The sequence below is a fragment of the Pseudopodoces humilis genome, chromosome 23, assembly GCF_049639895.1.
Source record: "Pseudopodoces humilis isolate 2021_Gansu_Grassland_sample_001 chromosome 23, ASM4963989v1, whole genome shotgun sequence".
Classification (NCBI taxonomy): domain Eukaryota; kingdom Metazoa; phylum Chordata; class Aves; order Passeriformes; family Paridae; genus Pseudopodoces; species Pseudopodoces humilis.
Genome location: NC_142222.1, coordinates 8,116,665 through 8,143,013, shown reverse-complemented (window position 1 = coordinate 8,143,013; position 26,349 = coordinate 8,116,665). Strand labels below are relative to the sequence as shown.

The 26,349-nt window shown below is 41.6% G+C and overlaps 1 protein-coding gene across 8 annotated transcripts in view; it reads right to left on the bottom strand.

Moving 5' to 3' along the window:
* Positions 1 to 3,132: 3,132 nt before the first annotated feature.
* The window catches only part of LOC148182644 (uncharacterized), a 51,236-nt gene continuing 28,019 nt past the window's right edge, over positions 3,133 to 26,349 (bottom strand). For 2 of the 8 annotated variants that reach the window (XM_088066220.1, XM_088066221.1), the window contains exons 5-8: positions 23,328 to 23,423; positions 12,085 to 12,196; positions 6,567 to 6,664; positions 3,136 to 4,220 (exon numbers count right to left, since the gene is read on the bottom strand). In XM_088066220.1, the coding sequence (XP_087922346.1) occupies positions 4,167 to 4,220; positions 6,567 to 6,664; positions 12,085 to 12,196; positions 23,328 to 23,423 (360 nt within the window). In that variant the 3' untranslated portion in view covers positions 3,136 to 4,166. Of the gene's footprint in view, positions 4,221 to 6,566; positions 6,665 to 12,084; positions 12,197 to 23,327; positions 23,450 to 26,349 lie in introns of all 8 variants that reach the window. The other 6 variants (XM_088066222.1, XR_015774437.1, XR_015774438.1 and 3 more) reach the window with 6 other exon arrangements.

The window sequence follows — 26,349 nt, the reverse complement described above, 5'->3', positions numbered from 1 at the left end:
ACAACTAGTTTTTAGCACTTGCTCTCCCCATACTGCTCACAGAGAATAGGCTAAAGAACATTCATTGAACATCATTCAAACTTTCCATCACTTTAACGCCAGGCATTTAAAAATAATTATTTGACCTAATTCTTCAATAGGAGAATCAAGTAGTGTCATGTAGGTTAATATGTGGGGAAAAGAAATATTCTATTAAAAATTGCATAGCCACACACACTCCTTAAAATCTCGTACTTAGATCATGCTGTGCTTGCTCCTAATTGAAAAGGCTGATATGGTCACAGACAGCCCAGCTTCTAGGATTTACCATCCAAACACTCTTGAAGTGGCATGAAAAATGCAATAAAATAATTCTTTTGGACAAGTTTAGAGAGAGGTATTCCCAAAAGACAGAATTTTGGCTTCCAGCCACATAAAGCTTACTTTGTCAATAACACAGTGAAGGAAGGCATGAATGAATTTTATTTCATTGGACAAGTGACTTGGAATACAGATAAGGCAGGGTGAGCATATAAACCTTTAAATAAATGTTTTAGCACTATCTGGAAGGGAGAAATGCAATTGATTCCAATCTTTTCTGACAGAAAATCAGTTCCTCTAAAGCTCTTGGGGCAACAAACACTAACTAAAAGTGTCTGTTACTAATAAAATCTTTAAGTACAACAAAACAAGATGTTGTCCTTTGCAATTAATAAGCTACAATTAATGCAAATTATTACGTTGCAGTTTAATTCAAATATTAAACAGTGATATTAGGTCTTTGTTTTACTTTGATTTTAAGAGCCATGTAACTCTGAAGAGGGATCTTTAAAGAGCTTAAGGAAAACCCAGCAGAGCAAAAGCTGACAAAACACAGTGTAAACAGCAGCAGGAGGAATTCCAAACACTCTGTGCTGGGGCTTCTCTCTAATGAGCACTGCCACAGTACCTGGAACAGCTACAAACTGCTGTTAATAGAAAACACTGATCTGTGATTATGCCCAACAACATTCTTGATTCTGTTTTTGTGGGGGTTACTTCAGACAAAGTTGTTTTGAGGAAAATTTTGACCTTTTCCTTCCTCTCTGCCTGGTTAACATGAGCCCTGTGATATTCTCTGCAGCAATACTACAAGCTGGAGCTGTGCAAACTGCTGTTATAATTCTGGTTTTGCTTTGCAAACACGTGTTATGTGTTGGAATGAAGGGGGGCATTTAGTGTTTTAGGAGAGCCACGTTTGGAATTTCTACAACAGAAATTCACTCTAAGTGGCAATTTCTTTATACTATAAATCTAACTCAAACCAGTACATGGAATTTGAGTTATATCTGCAAAACCACAGGTTGTTAAAATTTACAAATCAAACAACATTATTATGTTGGGGGCCTGAGGATGAATGGTATGGCTGGAAGAAGGGATTGTACTCAGTCACAACATGAATTTCAAATAAAATGGTACCTCATTTCCACATTCAATCCTGTATAACTTCAAAGAACTCACTATATTTTTAGTATTAAGTATTCTTTTCCTAATGTCTTCCATAATGGAAACAAAAATTGCAGAATAGAAAAAGAAGACTGGTGTTTCTACAAAGTACATTCAGTATTTGCACTAATGTTTTTAGCCTACAATATAGCAAAGGAGCTCAGCAGAACAGGAGATGACAGGGAAGCTACTAATAATGATTTTTCCAAATATAGCTGGTTGAAATATTAAATTAATGCAAATCAAGTATTTATGCATACACAGAGGGAGGGATTTGGTTTTGATCAGCTGAAGCTTTTTTCCAAATGTTAAGTCTCGAGACATTTCTGCTGACTCCATAAAATAATTAAAGCTTGTGGTGAGGGAGTTTTATTGTTTGAGGTTTTTTTTTACTAGCTGTATCAAATAATAAGGAAAAGCACCATTAAGATTTCAACATAACCAGTTGTGCATGCTTTCCTAACAAGTAAGCCAAACTGTTACATTTCTTGTCAGCAGGCAGTGATTTACGTGGATGACCCTGACTCGCTGCTCCTGTAAGTCTTTAAACAGCTCCACTTTCAGCTGCAAGAGATTCCAGAAGTAATCAATCCTAAACATGTTGTTTCACAGAAATGACTAGGTGATTTCAGAGCTGTGTTTTCCCCACAGTGAAAATACCAGGCTGCTGCCACATGGAGTCATTCCCAGCTGCCTCCACGGAGCCAGAGGGACACACAACTGCAGCCTGTGAGGGAATCCCTCGGTGTCCCCTGGAGCTGGGGAATGGCACTCAGTCAGCAGGCTCAGTGGTGCCAGGAGGAAGGATTCTCAGAGCACAGTCTGCTCCCAGGCAGATCCCTGGGGATGATTTTAGTGTGTGATCCACGCTGACACCCCTCGAGCGCGTAAAGCGCCAGGCTGAGCCAGCTCACTGCCCCCCTTCCCTGCCAGAGCAGGCCAGCCTGAACCCCACAGCCTGGCAGTGGCACTGAATTCACCTTCAATTTACTCCCACACAGAGAGTGAAGTCAAATCCATGAGCAGTTTCACCATGGAGAGAACTACACTGTGTCTGTAGCATAGCCCAGGGCAGACAGGCGGTTACACAAACTGTTCTGTTCTCAGCACCTGTGAAGCAATTTCACCTTGGGGGCCCAGTTCTTACCTTCCTTCTATGCCCAGAGAGCAGCTGGAGCTGGCACAGACACTCAGCCTGACCTTGATGGCCTTCCCTTGTGTGCTGCCTCTTGCCAGGGACAAGACCAAGGCTCTTCCACTCTTGCACTCCAAGGCAGGGAAACCCATTTCCTACTCTTTTGCACACTCAAGAAAGCAAAAGGCAAATGAATACAATGTAAAGATAGAAAGGGAAGGAAAAGAAAGTTTGCTGAGTGATCTTAAGCAAGCCAGTGGCTGTGCAGTCCACTCTCTTCTCTGCAGCACTGCCAACAGTGGGTACCTCCTCTGATGTGCTTCATCTCAAAGGATGCAGCAGGACATGTCATCCTAGAGAAATACTGTGCAGATGAGTATGAGAATTTGAAATGAGTAATTTCTCTGACTCTGGCACTGTGCCACTGTCTGACTCTTCAGCTCACTTTAATGTGCTCCTAAACTGTGAATCCTGAAGTTCCTGCCCATTCCCTCCCACAGCAGGATCAGCTCTTGGTAGGGAACAGCTACTGTAACCACAACCACAATGAAAAATGTTGTCAATAGTACGAAAAACAATGTTAATGTTTAATTTACAGGAGAAACTTTTACAGGATGCACAGAACTTGACAGGGCTTTGGGACATTGCATCTGCAACAGTGCTCTGACAAAGGACAGGATACTGTGTGATTAAAATTAAAGCCTCAAAACACAGAATACACGTGTTACCACAGGAACAAAATGCCAGCAAGCCGAGGGTGCTTTGTAAGAAGTCAAAATTTTTGCTTACTCTATTTGCTAAATTATTTAGGAAACCTCTGCATAATTTATTTCTTTCAACAAGATACTTCCATGCACAAATAATGTTAAATGTGAGTGTGTGGATTTGGGTTTGTATGCCTGGTTTTAAAGAGGAAAACTTTCGGTATTTTTGAATAGGTAACTTTGTAGAAACCAACACTGAGCAGCAGCAATAGTCTGAGCAGACAGCATTGCTTGTTTTTCAAAAGGGCTTTATCATAACTTGAATGTGGTTATTGTAGCTACTTACATTTTAAAATCAGATCTAGTAGCTCTCAAGATTTCAGAGTGCTTTGTGATTGACAGCAGAGAGCATACAAAATCTCTCTAAATGCATTTTTCCTTTTTTTTCTATAGGTAGAGTTAATAGTTGGGTATTAGACACAGACATGAGTCCCAGAGCCACAGCTCAGCCTGCCCTGTGCTGAACTCACATGAAATACAGTTTTCCTCCTTTCCTGATTACAGCACAGAAAGCCACCCAATTATTTTAATATATCACATATTCCTTATTACCTCCAGTTAAAGATGGTAATATGAGGAAAAGGTTTTTCCCCAGAGTGGGGTCAGGCACTGAACAGCATTCCCAGGGAATGGCTGGAGCTGTGCCAGTAGAGGATTAGGCTGGATATCAGGAAAATGCCCAGGGAATGAGCATAGCCCTGAGGCTGCCAGAGCTCCAGGAGCTCCCAGGGATGCCCAGGGTGAGATTTTTGGGGTGTCTGTGCAGGGCCAGGGGCTGAACTCAATAATTCTTGTGGGTTCTTCTAGCTCAGGATGCTCCATGGTTCTGTGATTCCATGTTCTTCATCATCAAGGAGCTGAAATGTAAGAACACCCATGAGGAAGCAGCTGGGAGAGGCTGAAGATCACAGCTCAGAACTAACTTTGTGTATAAATCAATTTAAACTCAGTTCTGATTTGGATCTGGCCAGAGCAGTTCAGCTGATACACCTGTGTTTGAGCAGCAGGTGTCAGAAGATGTGGGATTCAACACAAGTTCATATCATTCAGCTCAGACTCATGCTTTACTGATACATCACTGCACACACTGGGAAACAAGATCTCCAGAGTATGGCAGGTGTAATGAGAATTAAGTGTGGGCAGCTATAACCAAAGATGATGAAGTTCCAAACACTGGCCACAGCCATTCGAGAGAAAATACTCCAACTATGAAGAAATGTACAGTTAGACACAAGTGGTTTAAAAGCTGTAACTTCATTTACAAATTACTTTATATGTCCCACTTTCATTAGATGCTCATCTTTCCTCTTTACGTATAAAACTTGGACAAATGGCTGTAGAATAAAACGGGTTCTCTTTACAAAGAGCACCTCTGAGGGCTGGATTTACAACTGTCTTTTCTCAGGTTGCCACTAAAACTTGTTCATCCTCCTAAAGCTAGCCTTACCCTCTTCTGTGAAGAGAGCTAATGGGAGGAAAGGCAGCAGCCCTCCCGTGGCTCAGCTGTCGCTCCACGCAGCCACTGAAAACACATGAAGGCACCAGTGGCACAGCACCCCTCTCCCCCCACAGCTACACCCAGCCCTCTGCTTTGTCAAGTCAATTTAGGGAGGTGAAATGATCATTTCTACATTTTCTCACCTCCAGCTGGAGCCCTGTCAGGGTTCCCAGGTAGGGCAAGGAACTCTCTCCCTGCCTTGTTTTCTTGAGTGCTACAAAAGGGATTGCATTATCCTCCCCCCCCTCAACCCCAATTACCAGGCTGTGAAAAGAACTCCAATTAAGTGGTTAGCCATAATAGCATGGCAGCTCTTCAGGAAACTGCCTATCTAAATAGAGATGTAGGGAAGGCAGTTTTCTCTCTAATAGTGATGCATTTTCAATTTATGCAATACAAAGTGCATTGGTCTGCAGTGTCCCTGGCTACTGATGATTAATAGCCCGTACACTGCAAGGGGCTACAAAGAAAAGTGCCAAGGGAAGCAGATGCAGCAGGTTTTATATTATCATGACTGCAACAAACTCATTCAGTGGTGTCAGCTCTGACTGCAGGATTCTGATTATGAAATATGATGCGTGTTGAATTTAATGGCTTTCTCTGCCCTTCTGGTGAGTTCACTGCTTTCCAATGTCATTTTGTGTTCTCATCTGAGTGGTAATAAAAGGAATATCATTGACTGTGCTAGCTCTGTAACCACTGTGTGTTTTACAATAAATTGTGTTTCAGGACCCTTCTACCCAGGAGAGTGTGCAGGGCCAGAAAGTAATATTCCCCAGTTCTCCAATATGAAGGGTTTCTCTGAGAGAACTGGAAATTATGCAGGACTGCCCTTCTCTAGAGGCATTCCTTACGTGAGCAGGACATCTCTTTTTCAAGTGCTAATGTAGCAAAAAGGCCTGTTTGGATTGCAAACAATACCCCCCCAAAAAAAAAAAAATCCAAATAAATAGCTAGTGCTATGAAGAAGAAAATATACCTTGGTAACAAGTTGATAAAAGTTGTTCAAAATAAAATGTACATAAGGAACATGGGCATACATCACACATTAGGAATGTAAAGTCGGGACACATCTAAAGAGGGACTTTTTTATCCAGCAACTTGTTATTCCATCCAACCTGTCAGCCAGCTGTGGCCTGCACCGAGTTACAACCTGACCTGCTGGAGAGCTGCAGGTGCAGCTATGAAACCCCCAACAACTGCAAAGTCATTCTTTTGGTTCCTCAAACAAAATCAGCCTCCCAAAAAATGCACTGTGCCACTATCAGCATTGAAGAGTGCACACAGCAGACTGCTCCACACTGCTAACCAACACTGTCCCAAGCTGGGGTGGCTCTACCCCAGCAGAACCTCAAAGCTGAGATGTGTTGCATTACCTAGGAGAATTCCACAGTTTCCATCCTCTCTGCCCACATGCATCTCCTGCCTGCTCCATCAGGGGCTCAGTCACCCCCACAACTGCACTGGCCAGGGGAAAGCAATATAATAGACAATAAGAGAGAAATCTCCTACGAGACTTTTGGAAAAATCCCCCGGTCCCATCTTTCCCCTTGGAATCTGCTGCAGCCAGCATGAAACACTGCAGCAACAGGTAGATCAGTGATTGAGTGAGCTGGAATGCAAGTCACATCACGCAGACAGGCTGAGACACAAGCACACTGCTCCTCTTTCTCCCAGGAAAAGGCACAAACTGAGGTTTCCTCACTTCTGCACCTCGCAGCTTCAGGACTGGCCAAATCCAGAGAGCGGCAGTGAAACAGCAGGAGCTGCTTCTCACAGCGAGCAAAGCCATTCTGCTGAGGCCTGAAACACAAAGGGTATTTTTCTCTTTGTGAATGCACAGAGTTCACCTGTGCTGTTTTCTTAACTACAGCCCCCTCTGATGGAGTACTGCTGTTTCTAGGAACATAAGGAATATTCCTTGAAACAGGGGGACAGAAAGTTACACCTGCACATTTCAGTTCTGAATCCAGGCTGGGGCTTTATTTTTAAAGTGATATAAACAAGCTGCAGAGGTTCCTAAGAATTGACAGTTAAGGTGGAAGCTTTCCTGTACAGAAGTAAATCTTCACATTTGTCTGTTTTTTGGAAGAGAAAGACCACTAACAAACCAGGACACAGTGCCACTGACACCACGGAATTCAGCCACTGTTGTCCAGCTGAATTCTCCCTTAAACTTGGTACATTTGTATTCAGCAATTCAATTGTATTGCACACCACTTCACTTATTAGGTTTCATAAAGAACCTAGGAATGAAACTTCTGCTTTTAGGACAATCCAGAATGTTTTTAATCTTGTTTTTGTCTCTAGTTGAAATGTCACTGGTATTCTCAATCATATTTTATATATGAACACTTAAAAACCTTTGCCTAAAGGACAAATGAGACTTGTCTTTTGTCCTTTCAGACTATACTTCATATATTTTCACATAAAAATGTATTGGAACAAGATTTAAAACTGTTACACATTTTATTGAACTCTACCTCCAGAGGGAGAAGAAAAGCATGTTAACATTTAACATGGTGGTTTTGTCTTTCTCCCTTTCCTCCACTGTTTGCTGAAAAACTTGCAAGGTAGAAATGTCAGGCACAAATCTGTGATCTGCCTCAAAATTAAGTCATTTATTGCCACAATACAACAGAGGCTTTGTCCTCTCTGGGATTCTCAGCCTTAGTAAAGACTAATGGAACAGGGTAAGAATATTCGGGGAAGGGAGAGCTGCTCCCTGTGGTGCCCAGTATCAGGCACATTCCTTATTCTCCTTGTATTTCTTATGTTTGAAGTTACAAATCTGGACCTCAAATTCAACAAAGCCTTCAAGCTTTTTGCAATTTCTGCCTTTTTGCAATGGTTTCAGTGAGGCTGTAGAGCAGCATGTTTGAATTAGAGTAACCCAACACATTTACATCAACTTTCAGACCACTCACCTCAACCATCACCACAAGGCACAATCCACGCTTATTCCATTCCCTAAAATCCTGTCTGTGAAAGCCCTGGTGTTCCTGCACAGTCCATTCCTCCATCTGGAAGGATTTCAGATATTTTCTCAATCTTTTCCTACAATTAGCCAGGTTTGTTACCAAGAGCAGCATTCTGGGAGCTCCTGTGGCTCCCATCAGAAGCACGAAGGGAGGCTGGATTTCACCTGGAATGCCTGGTTGCCAGCAAGTTCTCATTAGTACCACCCAAAGCCTCCACAGCCTTGCTGTTTGATTTATGAGAGATCATGATGGTGAAATGCCAGACCACCAGGGATGGTTTGTTAGTTTGGGCTGGGCAGAATTTTGTACCAGTTATTCCTGGGCATGTGCCAAGAATTCTTATTTTATTTTTCCTCAAAGGCTGTACTGAAATACCCTGGTAGGGATACAGGCAGATCCTTCCATGCAATTCTTTACAGTAAATCAGTAACAAAACCAAAAAAATTTCCTCAGTTTTTTTGTTAACATTAGATTTTCTCCTAAAATTTTGTTGTAATACTGTTTAGGAAAACACAGCTATGAAACCTGACTGCTTTAAGAGCAGTTCTAGAATTTGCTCCTTACTTACAGCATTCTGACATATTTAAATCTATCATTAGACTCTTTATAAAGCCACCCAGAGGGGAAAGTGTCAGTTTAATTGGTGGGGAGAAAGGAGTCCCATATTCAAGGAAGGCCCCAAGATTTTTCCCTGGGAGAGGAGGAAACAGAGCAGGAATTTTCTTATTTCACAACCCCCAACCTTGGCTATTTTAAAGCACCTCCTTGCTCTAAAGCCAAGCTAGCAGGGCAGCCTCTCAGCCACAGGAGAATAGATGTACAGGGCAGGGAAGATTAATATTCTTGGAGGTTTTCCTTAGTCTGCAGGAAGCCAGCACAAAGGCACTAATAACCTCTTCAAGCAGAGAACATTTCTCGTGGGGATAATAGCTCAAGGATAGAGAGAGCTTTTATACCATAAAAGAACATTATCTTTCTTGGATGAAAACTAACTGGTTTTGGCTCTTTAAGTGCAGAACTAAGCTACCTTGGTTTTACCTCTGCACCTTGCACCTGCGCAAGGACAATTTGGAAATGTCAACAAAATATTTTTTAAGGAGTCTCTCTTATGCCTCCTCGTTTGCACTTGTTTCATAACACAGGAATAGGAATTAAAGGCCTTCACTACAGTTCAGGCAGCTTGCCAATACCTATTTTATAGCAATAAAATATGTACAAATTAAGGAATCTCATGTGGAAAATTCATTCAACAGCCTCAAAAGCCAAGTGAATGGTAATTACTTCAAACACAATGTGGTGGCAATCAGGCAAGATTGGATCATGCTTTTAAATGAATGTCTAAATTTTTAAGAACCAAGGTAATTATGAATTATGAAAATAACTCAGACAATGCAACAGCAAATACAGTGTTTGTGGAGCAAAAGAGATCTTTAAGGAACAGAGAAATATTAATTCCTACACCTGCATAGAAAAAATCAAGGGCAAATATGGGCCTGATCTTTTACTTCCCTACTCCTAGACATCATTTTATATTTTGGGGTGGCTCCTTGAGGTATGGAACAAGTAGAAGCACATAAAATAAAATACAAGTAAAAGGATTTATCCTGTTTACTAAAAACAATGAAGGTTCTTTCTTATTCATGTTCACATTTATTGAAGTATAAAAGTAAATTTGCCTTCTTAGTTCCCTGTGTGTTTTCTTCAATCTGGAAAACAACCTCAGTGCTCATCCACTTCTGCAATGGCAGCTGAATAAACACAGTGGGTTCATTTCCCACAGGTAAAGCTGAACAGAACTTCTGGGATAATTAACCACCAGAACAGCACACCTCAGGGTATGGTTGAAATTCCATCTGTGAAATCCTTAGGTCTATACATTTTCCTGCAAACATGCCAAACCACAACCAGCTGTGAGGGGCTAGAAAACCTCTTGTACAATGCTGAGTGTCAAACTGGTTGACAAGAATAATTTCATAGGTGAGCATGAAATCAAACACAGTAAGTACGAAGGCAGAAGGAGAGGAAGAGGAAGTTTTCAAAGGACAGCTTGGCATCTGTCTCCCTTGGAAGACAAATTATGCCTGAGACTTTGAAAAATCTCTCCACAGACATCCAGCACACTGGAGCCAACTGTGTATTCATTATATGCTCAAGGATTCAAGCTCTGTTTTGCTATGGATTATATCAGAACATTTACAGGTGTCCCTTACTTGGATTTGCTTTGCCCTAAGACATGCTCAAGGACTGAAGAGAGAATCTGCCACAGTAGAAGTCTATGACATTAAGAATGGCACCAAACAGTCACTAAAGGAAGAAAAAAAAAGTTGATTTCATTCTAGAAGAGCTTGGGGACACCGGTGACATTTTCAACAGAACAACTCATATTTTGGAACTCATTGCCACAAGACTCTGTGGGTGTAAAATAAAAACTCAAAGAGATGTTGGACACACATCACAGAATAAATCCCTAAAAAAACCTAACAGTGCTAACATAGCTTCTGGCTCAGGAAAGCTGTGCTCCTTTCCTAGCCCAGAGCTACAGAGACTTTTCTGGGGAGAGTTCTGGGCAGAGCTCCCCCAGTTCCAGCCCCCTTTCCTGCAGTGTCATCCCTGCAAGATTAAAAAAAAAAAAACCAAAAAAACCACTTTGGATTGCCCAAAACTATTGAAAAGATGTTTTCTTAAAAATTTTCAAAATATAACAAATTCCAGAATTTTAGAACTACAGTTCCAGAGTGCATTTCCCATGTGTCCCACACACAGCCAGGGCCAGCAGCCACCTGGGGGATCACAACACACAGACACATCTCCAGTCTGATGGCTCAAGAGAATAAACTTCCCACTGTCACCTCAGGATCTCTTTTTAAAACCACACTTTCTCACCTGCTACATTTTTTTCTGTGCCTTCATACCTGGGCTATACATACCTTCTACCAGCATCCTTCTAATGAAAAGGACATTTTCATCCTTGGAATCCTAATACTTTGTAACAAGAAATTTAAACCAACCTTGGTTTTGAAAAAGTTCTGTGCCTCTCATACCCCTCCAGTATTAAATAATAACTTGAATTCTTTTGCAGAGCTGGCAACAGGAAATTCAGTATGACACCTCCTTTGTTTCAGGATTTTCATTCCATACCGAGTCACTGTTTCTGACACTGCCAAGTGCTCTGTACTCACTGTACAGGAACAAAAAAACAAACATAATGCTCAAGACATGATGTGAAAATAACCACAAATGTTTCTTGTGAGATATTGGAAGTGGCAGATGATGCCTCGATTGTGGAGGGAAAAATCCAAGGAGTTTGCAAGGGTAATTCCTGCTTCCCTGCTAAAAGATGAAGATCCAATACTAGTCCTGATTTTCTAGGGGCCTTTGCATATGTGTGTGGCTTAATTTAAAGAGCCTGGATTTTCACAAAATAGATACCAAAATTGATTCTGCCTCCTTCAGGTTGAACATGGGGAAATGCTGACTGACAGAATCACCTGAGGGTAATAAATCTGCCAAGTGTTTTGTTAAACAGCCATTCAGTCTGAAATGCACCCTGGCATTCTGGAATAACAATGGGCTACTGTAACGTGTGGTGCATTAATTATAGAGTTGACAAGAAAATTACCCTTCAAGCCAAGATTACTAAAAACTTTACCAGGCTTTTTTCCCCCTCTGCTGTTAAATACAGGATTCAGTGCAGCCCTCCCAGAGGTTCTGCCCACCTCCCCCTGCAGAGTTAACCAGCATGACAATAAAGGTCCAAGGAGATCTGCACTAATATGTCACTGAGAACATTGGTTGCTTCCCCAAATTTTATTGTAGCTGCTAAATGATAAATGATGAATAACAGCATTAAAAATGGCCCTGGCTTTCCTCAGTGTAAATTTTTCTGATAAAATTAAACAGAATAAAATGTTGCTTCAGTGGGTGAATGGATTTACATCCTGCAACAGGCATCCTTGTGGATCCCTGACAATCTGTGAAAAAAACCCCACCCTGGCTTTCAAACACTCAAGTACTGGTGAGAGAAGGAACTCCAGTTTAGGAGGCAATGCAAAATCACTAATACATTATTATAAGGACACGACAGAAATAAAAATGCTCTTTTACAAACATTATTTGTGTCTTTTCCAGGTCAAAACCCCTCTCTGATGACTTTGGCAGTTCCTGAAACTGCTCCAGCTCAAGGCTAAACCTGGACAGCCTCAGCAGAGCAGAGCAGAGGTGCTGCAGCCCAAGCCACCTCACCTGTGTGTGCCACAGGTACCTCCAGGCAGCAAAACCTCTCTGAAACAGGAGAATTCTTCCCCAGTGGCACCCTGAGTGCAGATGTAGAAACAGATCCCAAGGTCCTGAGGTGCTGTAAATGCAATGGGAGGATTTTCCTCTGTTATAATTCCTTCCAGGATGTGCTTTTATTCAGAAATTTTGGGATGTGAAAAATTCTGTATATGAAAAAAATACTTCATCACAGATGACTAATTCTTAATTTTATTACATTAACTTCCTAAATACAATTACCAGTAATGCATTTGCTTTTTTGAATTAGAATCTCTCTCAACACCCAGCCCAATTCTCCAGTGAGTGTTCAGCATTCATGCACTGCTGCAGATATGGAAAAGCATTTCTAATATTGCCAAGACAGAAGTGCTTACTACCAAAGAAATGTTTCAAAACTCTACTAAAATATACTCTGTAGAGTTGACAACGACGTGCTAGGACTAAAGAAAATATTACATGTGCCATAAGTTGAATTAAAACTCAAAGATAAGCATAAACCTGAACACTCAGCTTCCTACAATTTGAAGTAAAAGCATGACTTATAATCAAACACATCTGGAAAATGACACCACTGAGATTTGTCACCCTGAGGAAGAGTCTGTAAGGACACATGTTTTTAACATAATGCCACACTTCCTTTAAACTGGATACAGAGGAATTCTTAGGGTTTACAGCATAATTTTAAAAAGTTACATCTTTTATAGTCTCTTTTACTGTAGGTTCTGTAAACTTACTATTACAATAAATGAGCAGCCATCATGGATTAAAAGACCACTCCAGTTTCAGCTCTCAAACTCCACTTTAGTAAACCCCATTACTTTGTAATTTATTCTAATGTGGTATGTATTTCCTTCTAAAACAAATTTCCTTAGGCATGTCTCAATGCCTTTCAGGTTAATTCTTGGATCAAAAGCCCACACAGTTCTAGCAAAATCTTTCCATTTACCTCAACAAACTGAATCTTTTTCTCCTCTTCAGAAGTTGTGAGGAGTTGAGTACCACAACAGTATTTTACAGCACCTATATATACATATATGCATATGTTGAAGAGGAATTTTGGCTGTGATTACTTTGGAGATATCAGGTTACAAAATGGAAAAACTCTTTCCATAGGCAGCATAATTCCATTGGCCATTACATCACAAAACTTCCAGGGATTACAGGCAATTTTAGAAGGCAACTGTGCAGCTATAAAACATCTGGCTGCATTTCACAGGGTGCTCATTCACTTCCTGGGTCCAGATACTGCTGTGTCTCCAGAGCCCACATGATACTGTCCCCAAATCAGAAATGCCACAGCAATCAAATCACCAGAGATATTTGTGCCAGGAATCACATAACTCAGGTTTTTCTTTCCCACAAAGCACATTTTCTGTATCTCTTTCATGAGAATGCCCTCTGCACTGTCACTGCCAGCAGCAGCCAGGCTTGCTGGGACTGAGCACAGCAGAGCCCAGGCTGGATGCTGCACTGGCATGAGTTTGAAATCTGCATTAAATGCTTAACTCTGCTCACTGGGATGTTTAAAAGGCTGTGGGGAAAAAGAAATGAAAAAAAAAAGCAAAGCTTGCAGAAGGAGAGAAAGCACAAGGGGAAGTTAAAACCAAGCAGTAATTTTAAAGAACCATAGCAGTCAGTGACAGCTGGAGTCTCCAGGTGCCCATGTGGTCAGCACTAAAGCCTCTGTTTCTCCCTGTCCCACACACAGGCATTTTCATTCTCTCCCAGTAATGTAGGAAACAAGCATTACACTCATTACATGAGTGCAACAGTGAAAAACAATGAAAACAGCTTGGCATTTTTATAAGACAGTTCAAATAAAAATTAATGGTACATGTAATAATAATTCCAAGTGTATTTTGTTTCCATTTAGATCCAACTAAGAGGCAATTTTTGGTGCATTTGGTTTTACAGCTCTGTGTATATGCGGCAAAGTAAAAATTCTGCACATGGGGAAATAAATAAGTGGCTATATGACTGGTTGACAGCAAGATTTGTAGAGCTAATTAGTTCAATGAATAGGAAAGGCACTCAAAACTAACAGCTCATCAAATAGTTCTTCATACAAGAGATATCTGTCACCCTGCTTGTGCTGAATAAATATTTTTACTGTCTTCCAGAGATCAGTGCCAACACAAGCAAATAAAAACAGAACAAAACAAAACACCAAGGCCCAAAGAACCCGACAGCCAGGCTGACCTCACCAGTGGCAGCTCAATGGGATCACAGCATCATCAAGGCTGGAAGAAACCTTCAAGGTAATTGAATCCAACCATCAAACCAGCATCACCCCTTATCAGATTTGGGCCTAGGATGAACTAGGCTGTATTTTTCAGTGCTGCCCCTACTGTTACTGTTAGAGAAGTGAGAGGACCCCTAAAGAGGTTGGAAAAACTTCTCCCCTTCTTCCTTCTACATTAAAAATCGCCACTCCCACATCCTGAGCAGCTGCCATTGACATAAAATGTAAAATCTACAATGTAAAACACCTTGAAATTGGTACAGGGCTGACTGAACTGCCTGTCCTGGCAGCCAAGGGCTGTCCTCAGTTCACTGTCCCAATTCAGATCCTGGTGCTTGTTTCCTGTGTGTAAAGCCAGGCACAATTCACATACCTTAACCTATTTCAAATCCCACTGGGAAGGAAAAAGACATTTGCCAATTTTATGTTTGCCAATATTTATATTTGCCAATTTTCTCATGCCACAACAGGTGAGTTGAGCCCAGCCCTTGGTTGCTATTAAAAAGCCAGGAGGCTGTGGCTCAACCCCCTGGAGCCAGGCTGGCTGCAAAGTGGAACATTTCAGATGTCCATGAAACAGGAGAACTGTGTGTGCGTCAAGTCCTTCTTTGGTTCTTTGCACTGTGTTGAAAATTATCATTAATTAGGAAGGCAGAACACATCCCCAAAGCCCACTCTGTAGAAATGGCAACACCTTGTGTAGACGTTTAAGATCAACTAATTTTCCATGAGAGTTTGCTACAGAAGTGTTGCTTCATCAAACACAAACAGGTTCAAGCAAGTGCTTTTGTGTCAGGGCACCCAGCGGGGCTGAGTACTGCAGATTAAGGAAACAATCATGCTTTGAGCTAATAACAGATGGAATTATAAAAACCATCAGTGTTCTAGGAAGGCTACTGATAACACTGTGTCTCCCTTGGGTTTCTAAAACCCACAAATTGCACCTTATTCAGTACCTTTGTCTAAAAAATTAGGTTCTCAGGGATAGTTTTTATTTCTCAGAAGGGCTTGCATGAAATACTTCATTGTGAGAGACAAACCAGGTTAGGAGATATTGTTCTGGGCAGAACAGTTAGTTACAGTTAGCAAAAGAAAAGAAAGTATTTGTCTATCTGGATTTTATATTCCTTGAGGCAGAGTAGAAACAAACATCCTAAACAACAAAGAGCAAAAAAGAGGAGGAAAAATAAAGAAGCAATGAGCATACACCTGAAACCAACAGCAAGGACCCAAATCTCTCCTCCTTCTGGCAGCAAGGGCTGAATGGAACAAAGGAGGAAAAGGATGAACTTTAGAAGCAGCTGGTGGGAGGGAATCACTCCATGAAACAATGAAACTCCCTCAAAAGGAGCAGGAAAGCTCCCACAGCTCCCAGCAGCTAATACCACCAGCACTGGCCCTGGTACAGAGAAATGTGATCTTGTTCAAGAGTCCAAAGTGATTTATGGCTTATGCAATTTTATTATTGACAGTCAAGTAAACCATCGGATCCTCTGGCAAGCGATATTTCTAATAGATTTGAAATTAGGATACAGCTATTATTGAATTAACTCAGTTTTGCAAACTAAATCGATATCTGAAACCATTCCAAGAGACATAATGAGACCACAGAAGTTACATATTTAAAAGAGGAGAAAAAGTAAACCATCTGTTTGCTTATGTATAGTAATAGACAACATACCCTTGCCATGTCTTTTGATTTTGACACTGTACTCCTTTGAAGAACTACTCCGAAGAAAAATACAGCTTAAGCTGGAGCTGACTTTCATCATACTCCCCAAATTTTAGTCTTCTTTTCAAGCAAATCATTACAATTCTCTTCATCTTTTTATGCCTATAATCTGCAGAGGAACCCACAGGGAAGCTGAGCCCATGTGAAGGAGCTGTGTGTGAGAGGCACATTTCTACAGGTTATTACAGAGACAGAACTTCCTATTTCAGACTAAGTTCTACCACCTGATACTACCCTGCTCTTAAGATTGTTTTAGTTCAGAGTAATTCCTCCAAACTAAAATAGTAAACAAAAGAAATCCAAATGGCTGCAGCCCAGCACTAACATATCCACAGGGGATTGAGGAAAGCCTTCTGCAGTATGAAAGAGTAAAAAGATATCAGTGAATTATTTCAAGAAAAACATCCAGCCTTGGTAGTAAGATTCTAAACATGGTAACAACCCATCCTGCTGGTATAAGCAGCATGTGTGAACACCATCTACTTATAACATGACTTACAAACTTCAATATTTATTCATCTTCTCTCAAGCCAGTCTAATTAAAACAGTAAAAACCAGTATGAAATAGTCAAATCCAAGGATTTGGTTCTCCTTCCTGACACCTTCTCTTGGTTATGATTGCAAAAGCGAACAACGATGAAGCACATCAGAACTGAGACAATGAGCACATCTAACTTGCTTGACTATCTGCACTGTGTTATGCAATATTCAATATTGATTTTGATTCTGCTAGACTTCTATTGGAGTTATCTGTTCCAGCCAGCTGCCAAATATACCTGCTCAGTAATGTGTCCAAATTCATTAACGGTTTTGTTTTAATAATATTTCATTTTCAAGTATAATTTTATCCACACATTAGCTTCATATTACTTATGCAAATAAAAGCTTTATGACTATATTAGCAATAATTCATTATCATTCCCTACTGGCTTAGTGAAGGAATTTGTAACTTTGGAGTACATCCAGAGCTTTTAATTGAAGATACTAAGGGAAGTCTACATTTAGTTAGAATCATTTGCACACACTAATTAAATATGATTAGCATAAGTCTCTTAAACTCTTTCCAGGCTCAACGATTGATTGTCTAGGATAGGACTTCTCCTCGAGTCCTGTCTGAAGGAGACTGTGTGAGGATGGAATCCAGTGAGCATCCTGGGGAAAGGAGGCTGTGACTGCTGGAGCTGGGATCAGGACAGCAAGGTGATCTATTTATTCAAAGTTACTGCTCCATTATGGCAGAGGTAACACTTGTCTCTTCCTCATCTGTCCACCCCTTATCACCTCTAGGCAGTGGGAGAGGAAATCAGTGGCTCTAGCCAGGGTTCTTTCCCTCCCAGGGACTCACTCCAGGTGAGTGGTTACCCTGAGTGGTAGCAGGAAAGGAAGGAAACACCAAAACTGCAGGATCACATTGCAAAACCTAGAATATTTTAGTTACTGGGACCAAGGGAGACTGTTTTTGTGCAACTTTTTTCTCTTCCTTTACATCTTCTGGCCACAGGTAGGGAACTTAAAATGATTAAACATACAAAATAGTGCAAACTTGCAGAATGGATTGTAACTACCTGTTCCTTATTGCCATGGAAGTCCTACAGGGCTGTGTCTTCTATGTTCCAGCATTTCCATCTCCATTCCAAAGACTGGACCCTCAATAACCTCAAAAAACTTATTAAGAAAATTGCAGTGGCTATATTCCTTTCTTTGTGCTCTAAATGAGCTCTTGTTGGATCAGGAACTGTCATCTGTTTACTTTAGTATGTTCCAAATCCCATAAGGGCTGTGGGTATCTCCCCATCTCCTACAGAAGACGTTGTAATTAGCCAATTATATTAGTAAAAAGCAAGCTAATTTCTAGGCCCAAGAAAGGCATGGCACAGATATTAAAATCAAATTAGCAAGACACAGCAGTGCTTTCCTTCAGCATGCCAAAACAGCCTCCTGCACAGATAATCAGCATTGTGTCTAGGTGTGATGTGCCGCACTCAAAAAAACACTCAGTGCTGAGAAATGAACATGGTGACAAGGTTTATGAACTTCCCTCTACTATCTCCAGCTTCTGCCCTTTTAATTTAGTTTATTGGTAATCATCACATGTCCTTTAAATGTATGCTTTAAAAAACAAATAGCAGTGTTTGCAAAACATGAGCAAAGCACATACACCAAAAATAGAAGGGGAAAAGAGGGAATAGATCTTACAGCTTGACTCCACACTGACTTCCTCCTCCCTCAAAACTACAAGTTTACATCGCAGAATTAGAATGTGTGAGCCAAGATGATGGGCACTTTTGATTGCCACCTAGAAAAAGCTGAAAGGAATCTTTTAAATTGCACCTAGAATCTACCTTCTGAGGTGGAAACCGACTGAAAACACATTGATTTGGGCATTAAAACCAGCCATTTACAAAACAACCTAGCTGCTTTGAAAAATGTATTTCCACCTTTCCTCCCAAAGAAAACAGCAGGCTGCCCTTCCCTGCCCTGCCAGCAGCCCTGCTCCCAGACCCCAGCTGTGCTGCACACAGACTTGCTGCTTTGAAAAGCAGCATGGATTTGTCTGGATAACACTTTTATCCTTCAAAGGCCGGGGCAGCAGAGCGCCTGCCTCGGCAAAGCTCACAGATCAGCTCTGCTTAACCGGTGAACTCCAAAACCTCATCGCAACCTTCCACGGGTTCCGGGGTGTCAAACCCCCTGTGACCACATCAGGGCCACGAGTGAGTGGATGAAGGGGCAGAAATGGGCTCAGGTAGCAGCTACAGGGGACTGGTCTGGCTCCCAGGGCGTGCAGAACCTCCTCTGCTGCACCACGTACTGCAGCAGCTCCAGCCCCAAAGTCAGGCTGCGAGAAATTGCTCCCCTCATAGCTTCTGACAGCCCAGAGATGTCCTGGACTGGCATGGACACACTCTGAGATGCTGTAATATATAAAGGGAATCATTTCCCTACACAAAATGGGAGCCCTGAAAAGATGCAGCGCATCCACATATCTGAACCCACATTTAATTTCTTCAAAATTACTGTAAGGGCAGGATTAGAAGAGCACAGGGATCATTTCTGCCTCCCTGGAATTAGTGCCTCATTTGTTTCTGGCTGTATTTACTGTGCTGCTGAACAGAGATTCAGAGAACACTGACAATCCACAAGAAAGGCAAATAAAATACAAAGCATGTCAGCACTCTTCTGATGTTGCTGCTGCCAACACCGCTAGTTCCTCCTCAGAACAGAATAGAATTGTACATATTTTATTTTGTCTGAAGGATCATAATGTCTTTGTACAATTTTTGATCCATAATTTCTTCTCCTTACCTCACCTGGTGTCCTGCTCACTTGCTACCCTTAAAAAACCAGCAGGATCATGCACTGGATTAAGCCACATCATCCAAAATCTCAGTTCTCCATGTGCTTTCTGAAGAAAATGCCCACAGGAGTGTCCACCTGTTTTGGGAGCCACTGATACTCAAACCCACGACCCAAGGCTCACTACACTTGCTCCTGCTGAATACTTGCCACCAGTGGTTTCTTAATTTCCTGTGCCCAAAGAGAGACTAACACCTCTTATGAAGACCACAGCATTTTTTGTATCTATTGAAATAAACTTGCACTTTCTTTTGCCACTTCCTACAGTAAATAAAGTATTCTGAAATTACTGTTCAGTAATTTTGCAGAATTTCATTCAAGGTGCCTACTTGCCACTTCCCCTTCAACTTTGTGATATTATTTCTACACTCACCCACCCACTTCAGTTCTACAAGGTGACCCCTATATTTTGCTTCATTTTTGTTCTTTTGTTTTGCCCTTCCTCTGAGTCCAAGTCGAGTCATGGATAGCAAGGCTGGGCTTTATGACCACCTAAAGCCATGCTCAGACAGAGGGAATGCTGCTGGAAGCACAGTGGAAGCAGTGATTCCTGTGGATTGCTCTGACTCAGTGGTTCCAGGCTGGGTTGGTGTCCTGTTTCTGAGGTAGGGAATGCTCTGGTAGGAACAGAGGGAAGTGATTCCAGCAGTTTGGACCCATGAGGATGTCCCAGCCCAGCAGCTGGGAAGTGTTTGCTCAGCAATCCTCACCCACATCCAAAGGCTCTGAGCACCAGGTCCCTGCCCACACTCTGTCACTCAGGTGAGCTCAGGTGAGAGCACACCCAGACTGAGCTCTGGGAAGAGGCCAGGAAAAAATCAGTTTCTGATCTGGGGTTTCTGCACCTCAGCACTGTGAGGGGAATAGAGACAAACTGAGAGCACTTCATGCAAGATCAGTCTGCGGCTGCTCTGCAATCTACATTCTGCTGCTATGATTTTGGGATGAACTTCCCTCCCCCAGTGTTTAGCTACAAAATGTATGAGTAAAGAACGCTAAATTATATGCAAGTCACATTAAGAACAATCAGTCGCATGTAATAAGGAATCTAATAGTTCATAAATGAGATGCAAATTCATTTTTATGGGTGCACTATAATAAGCCAATTATTTCAGAGTTCTTCAATTATGCAGTTTCAAAAAGCTGAATTGCTTTAAATTTTTTTTTTTAAGAAGCTTTAGGTTTTTCTATAGTGTACAAGGAAAAGAAAATATATCTGCCTTGATAGCAACATCAAAAAAAAAGCAACCAGAAATCACCCAGCTCCCAAACGTGATGCCAAGTTGCAAGCAGGAGCAATACAAACAGAAGAATAAGCCAGCTGGCAGAGCACAAGTGTAGCAGCCATGGAGCTCTGTGTTACCCCCAACCCCAGGTCCTGAGGAGCCCAGCCTGCAGCACCCTGGGCTGAGTGTGAGAAAAGCAATGAGCAATTTCCAGAGCAGCAGGGATTCACCAGGCCTGGAGCCAGCAATGGCATCCATGGAAATGTCTTGCCACCAAAACAGTCCTTTGGGACTCGTGGCACTCAGGAAATTCAAGGACATTTTTTCCTTTGAAAAAAAGATTCAACCCTGAGATGTTCTTCCTGAATCCTCCTGCACTATTGCTTGGTCAAGAAACTGGATAGAAGAGAAAGTAGCTGTCAGTTTGGTTAAAAAAATACCCCACCAAACTAATAGAGATCAATTATAACATAGTTTTCTACACCAGTTGAGTCATCTAGAGATAGTCTAAAGTCAACATCTAGATATGGAATCAATTGTTTAGCTTTAAAAATGCTTTTAGACTAAGGCTTCGAACAAGGTACATCAGAGTTTGAACACTTCCCTACAAAATCCATGAGTATTGTTTGCAATGGGAAAAAGATGCTAATTTCAACAGAGGCCATGTTCAAAAACCAGAAATATAAGAAAGTGTTGGGACACATCCAACAGCTGGATCAGGACTTTTGTGTCCAGAGACTGTGCAAGATTCCAAGATGGCTTTGAAGAACGATATCACTGAGCAGAGCTGACTCAAGAGCAGAGTGTCAGATTCTGCAGCCAGCTGACCTTCCAGGACAGAATAATTTTAATATATTCTGGCCTTATAATGCTATAAACTGTATCATGAATACATACATCAGTCTTGAGTAAGAAGCTTAATAATAAATTAGTTAATTTTTTTTTTTCCTTTAGCCAAAAGCCAGCACAAGCCATAGCTTTATTTACAAAAGGTTAAACATTTCTTTAATTGGATTGCTGGCATTTAAGTGTGCAGCAGAATATCCTTCAGTGTCCCTTTTATTTGTGAGTGGAGAAGTGCCTAGAGAAATGCCAAGGGAAGATTTAATTTTAATAAAAAAGAGAAGCTTAAGATGCCTTTGGAGGCTTATGTTACATCTCAAAACTACCATGAACTAATGAATTTAATCTAAAAGGTCCCCAACCACAGGACTGAAGGGAAATGGCAACCCTGGTGTAGCTTGACAAAGCTGACTTTGTGTTAGCAGTGGTAGTTCATATGTTCTGTTATGAACACACACATCTAAAGTTTCTTGTGATTCAAAATATATTTTTAAATGAGAGACAGAGTTGCCCTACAGCATCCTAAAAACACTTCAAAGAACCATTCATGTCAGGGACTTGCAAATAAATAGAGGGAAATCCTTAGTCCCTCCTCTCCCGAGTCAGTCCTGTGGAAAACATTACACACTGGAATTGTACTGCCTGGAAGAAAAACACCCCCCTGTTGGCTCAGTCTGGGGCCAAGGTGAGGACCCCACTCTGCACAGTTCCCTCAGCACCACCAGCTCAGGTATCATCTCACAGCTGTCATGCACACAGTGTGGGAGTGCCTAATGTACACTTGCCCTCCCTAGAAAGAGGGTGGGAATTTATGAGAAGAGAAAAGAATAAATGACAAGAAGGACCTTTAATTAGAGGGATGGGTTTCATTACTGGAGCATGTTACTGGATTAGAAACGCTGCTCACAGCTGTGCATCAGCTGCCACCACAAGTCCTGCCACCTTTCCCAGTGCTCCTGCACTGGCAGTGCAGTGTCTCAGTGCCCTTGAATGGGATTTTGTAGCTGCCCACATTACAAGAGACAGCAAAGCAGACCTCAATCAGGCACAGCCAGGCAGTGTTTCCCAGCTGGTACTGCTCATGCTCATCGCTGGGTGATTGCGTTACATTTCTCTGCCCTTTGTTGCTCTTTGTTCAGAGATGGTGGGATGGAATTCACTGTATCTTTAAACTGTCACTTAGTGGCACAGCTGCACTGCTCATGTGCTTATCTTCTGGTTTGCAGCTTTTTTTTTCCCCCCTGCTTTGTTTCTCCTACAATGTACATGTATTAGCAGCTTTCTCATGAATTGGCTTTTTTTTTTTTTAACGTGTGCATTAATTCCTAAATTACAATGTGTCATATCCTTTCAACTGCTCATGAATGTCTTTGTAACTATGGTATTTTATGGCAATTTAACTCTGGAGATTACAAATAAAATTATCAGCTAAAAACAGAATGATTAGTAAGCCAAGATAAATGCTGTAAATTAATCATCATTTCATACATTGTACCAAGGTTTTAATTTTTCATGTTAACATAGCAGATGCAAATTTTTGAGGTGAAAATAGTTGTAGCAATTGTAACTCTACAAACTATCAATCCTTAAACACAAACAAAACACAGATGGGAAATTTTCAGCCAACCTTTCAGTCCCAGGCACCTTCACAGGCCAACAGCCATTTTTGAGCAGATATTTGCCAAATGGCCACACTCTGACAGTTTCTGTTCTCTGATTTTCCACTTGCAGTGACAAGAAGGGTACTGGTGACCCAGCACACACAGCAGCCACAGCTTCCCGTGGTGAGATGTGAAAGAGTGAAACTCACCTGTCTGCAGACCTTCTTTGGGACAGGACATGCTGTACCTCCCGAGTCTACAGCACTCGTCCCAAGGGACACTTCATCCTCTTTTAGGAAAAGGACCTACAATGTGAAGAGAACATTTTCTTCTGCAAAATAATAGGGGGAAACGTTTTAATATTAAGAGAAAGAGAGGTGTACCCTGAAATCCCCTAGCACACACACAAACACATTCCTCCTGTGTCCATATACAGATGCACACACAATTCCTTCACATTTTAAATTATATTGCATTGACTCAACTAGACAGAAAATGCGCAGGGTTACTCCCAGACAAAGATTAATCTTCTTTTGATATATTCAATACTTCACGTGCTCCACATTATCTGGTGAGTATATATGCCTTGCCTTCAAGAATGTGATGTACTGTGCCATACATCACCGTCTAATTTATTGAGTGTACTTCTGCAGCATGCACTGTACATCCCTGCCCAGGGTCAGGATCACAGGCTAATCTGCAGTTTTGCTTTCCCCAGCCCTGGGACTCCTCCAAGTGCCACAAGTGCTGCAGTATGTACAGCCAGCCCCATTCACACCACTCACCTGCACAGTCCAACCTGACTCTTTTCAGAACACGTGTACAGCCAGCATAAGGCTAAACCAGAAACCATCCATGCCACTCATTAAAGGCAATAGTTGGGAAATCTATTAAGTTAGAGGAAAGATTGCTTGCCAGCTGAAGCACTGGAACAAGCAAAGCAACTGGATTTATGCACTCAAGACACTGGCATCGAGATGGACTCTCCTGGCTTCATTTAACAGAATGAAACCTCACTTGGGGCAGTTGAGTGTTCCTTTTGACACTGTTCCCCACTCATATGACAGCTGTCCTTTAAAGATGAGGAATTGAGAGACAGATGACCCTGACTCACCCAAATGAGCCTCATCCTCAGAGATTTCCACAGACATGGAGCAGAACATGATCCTTGCTCCTACCCAGATCCTCTCAAACACGCAGCACCCTTCAAGTCACAGGCCAAAGGTGCTAACAACCAGCGTGGTCAGAAATGGGAGGAGGGAAAAATGAACAAGATGTGTCCTCTGAGTGCAGTTCAGTTTACTATTGAGGACATGGGGCTTCTGCAGAGAAGCAGCCTGGAGTCACATCCCACACTGTTTGCCCTAAGCAATTGTCACAGAATGGACATAGCACATCATGGTGTGACTGAAAAGACTGACTCCTCTCTGGTGCATGTACAAGTGTTGTTGTCTACAGCTGCACTTAAATGGAAGCACACTGCATAAATATTGATACTGGCTGTGATTAATATTGCTATTTATATTAGCAATGAATTGGGTTCACACAAAAATAATTAGCACAGCATGCATAGGTCCTATTTGCTACTAATTACACCACAGTTCATTGCACCAACAGCAACATGTCACCAAGTCAATAACTACCAATGATTAATACAGAGAATGTATTATTTTTAAATAATCCCTGTGTAACTACCTGTGTTATTATGAAATACTGTTAGGAAGTCCCTGCATAATTGCTTCAGGTGAGTTCCTGAATTACTAATTCCAGACTTATTAATGCTAACATAACTTGTAAATACAAAGATTAAAAAAAATGTTACTCAGTGGTTTTGTTTGTTCATTTTCTGGCTTTTATTCTTTTTCCCATTATTTCCCTTTGCACATCCAGATTCAGAGGTGACTGTGCATATCAAGGCACCAGTTCTACCATTCTGCACCTCCTCACTGCCAGCAGTCTGGAGCAAGGTGGTATCATTCAAATCCTCCCAAAAAGGAGCACCTACAGCCACTCTCCCCCTTCCCCCAGAGCTCTGGATGTACTTTCAGGAAACACCTCACAGAACAGACAGATTTGGGTAATTGTGGCCCAATAACAGCACCCAGGCAGAGGCACAAACATAACGAAGATGCAATAAAGCCAGGCAGAAGAATCCTCCCCAGAGCCTGCCTCCTGCATCTGCCCAGCCTCACTCATCCACCAACTCCCCTGAGCAAGTCATTTAACCACGCTCGTTGCCATCTGGAAAGCCAGGACACTGCCGCTGCTCCAGGACTCACAGGCTATCAGGAGACTTTGTTTACTGGAGTTTGTGAAGAAAACTGCGATTTTTGGGATGAAATGAGTTGTCATCGGCTCTATTCTGCAAGATGCTAGCTCTGGCCTGGATCCAGGAAAGCACTTAAGCACTTGGTTATTCCTTAAAAAACTAAAGCAACTTTTCCACTAACTGTATCACAGAAAATATATCCAAAAGAGTTTAAAAAAGGACCACAGACAAAACAGGGCAATGTAACACAAGTACTGATTCCAAAGACCAGAAGAACACTTCTGTTGCTCTCAAGAGCAGTCTTCCCACTTTTGGCTTCTGTTGGCACCTGCAACACTTAAAACAATGAAGGGGACCACGTGTCAAAGCTGGAATAAAAAACTTTGCAGGAAAAAGATCATTTTAAAGCAGCAAATACAAACTTCTCTTTTCTCATCACTTATTAGTTAAGACAAACTTGGATGTAAGTTAATATTTCTTGCCAATATCTGTCAAACCCACCGCCAGCTAAGGAACACTAAATATCCCCAAGCAGCTCTGCGGTGTGCTACTGCCCCCGTGTGCAATAAACATTCCTAACAGCGATCCCAGAGCTGGGAAATATCCCAGACATCCCCTGCTTTTCATCCTCACACAGCTGCAGAAGGCTCAGAGAGGAAACACCCTGCTACCCTGCAGCTGAAATATCAAAACTCAGGGATTTCTGCCACTTCAGCTCAGGGATGACTGATTGGTAACCTGTGAATGACAGGACACTCTCCCTTCTCGAATATTCTGGAAGAACTTCACAGATCTGGGACAGACATTTGTAACAATCTTGTTGCAGCACAGAAAATGGGTTTTGAGACAGCTGGTGTGAGATTTTTTTTTTGGAACAGCTCAACTCTTATTTAGGTACCAAAATACTCAAAATTTGAAAGTTTTCAGTGCATTACCTGAAGTGCTTTTGAAAAATGTATTTG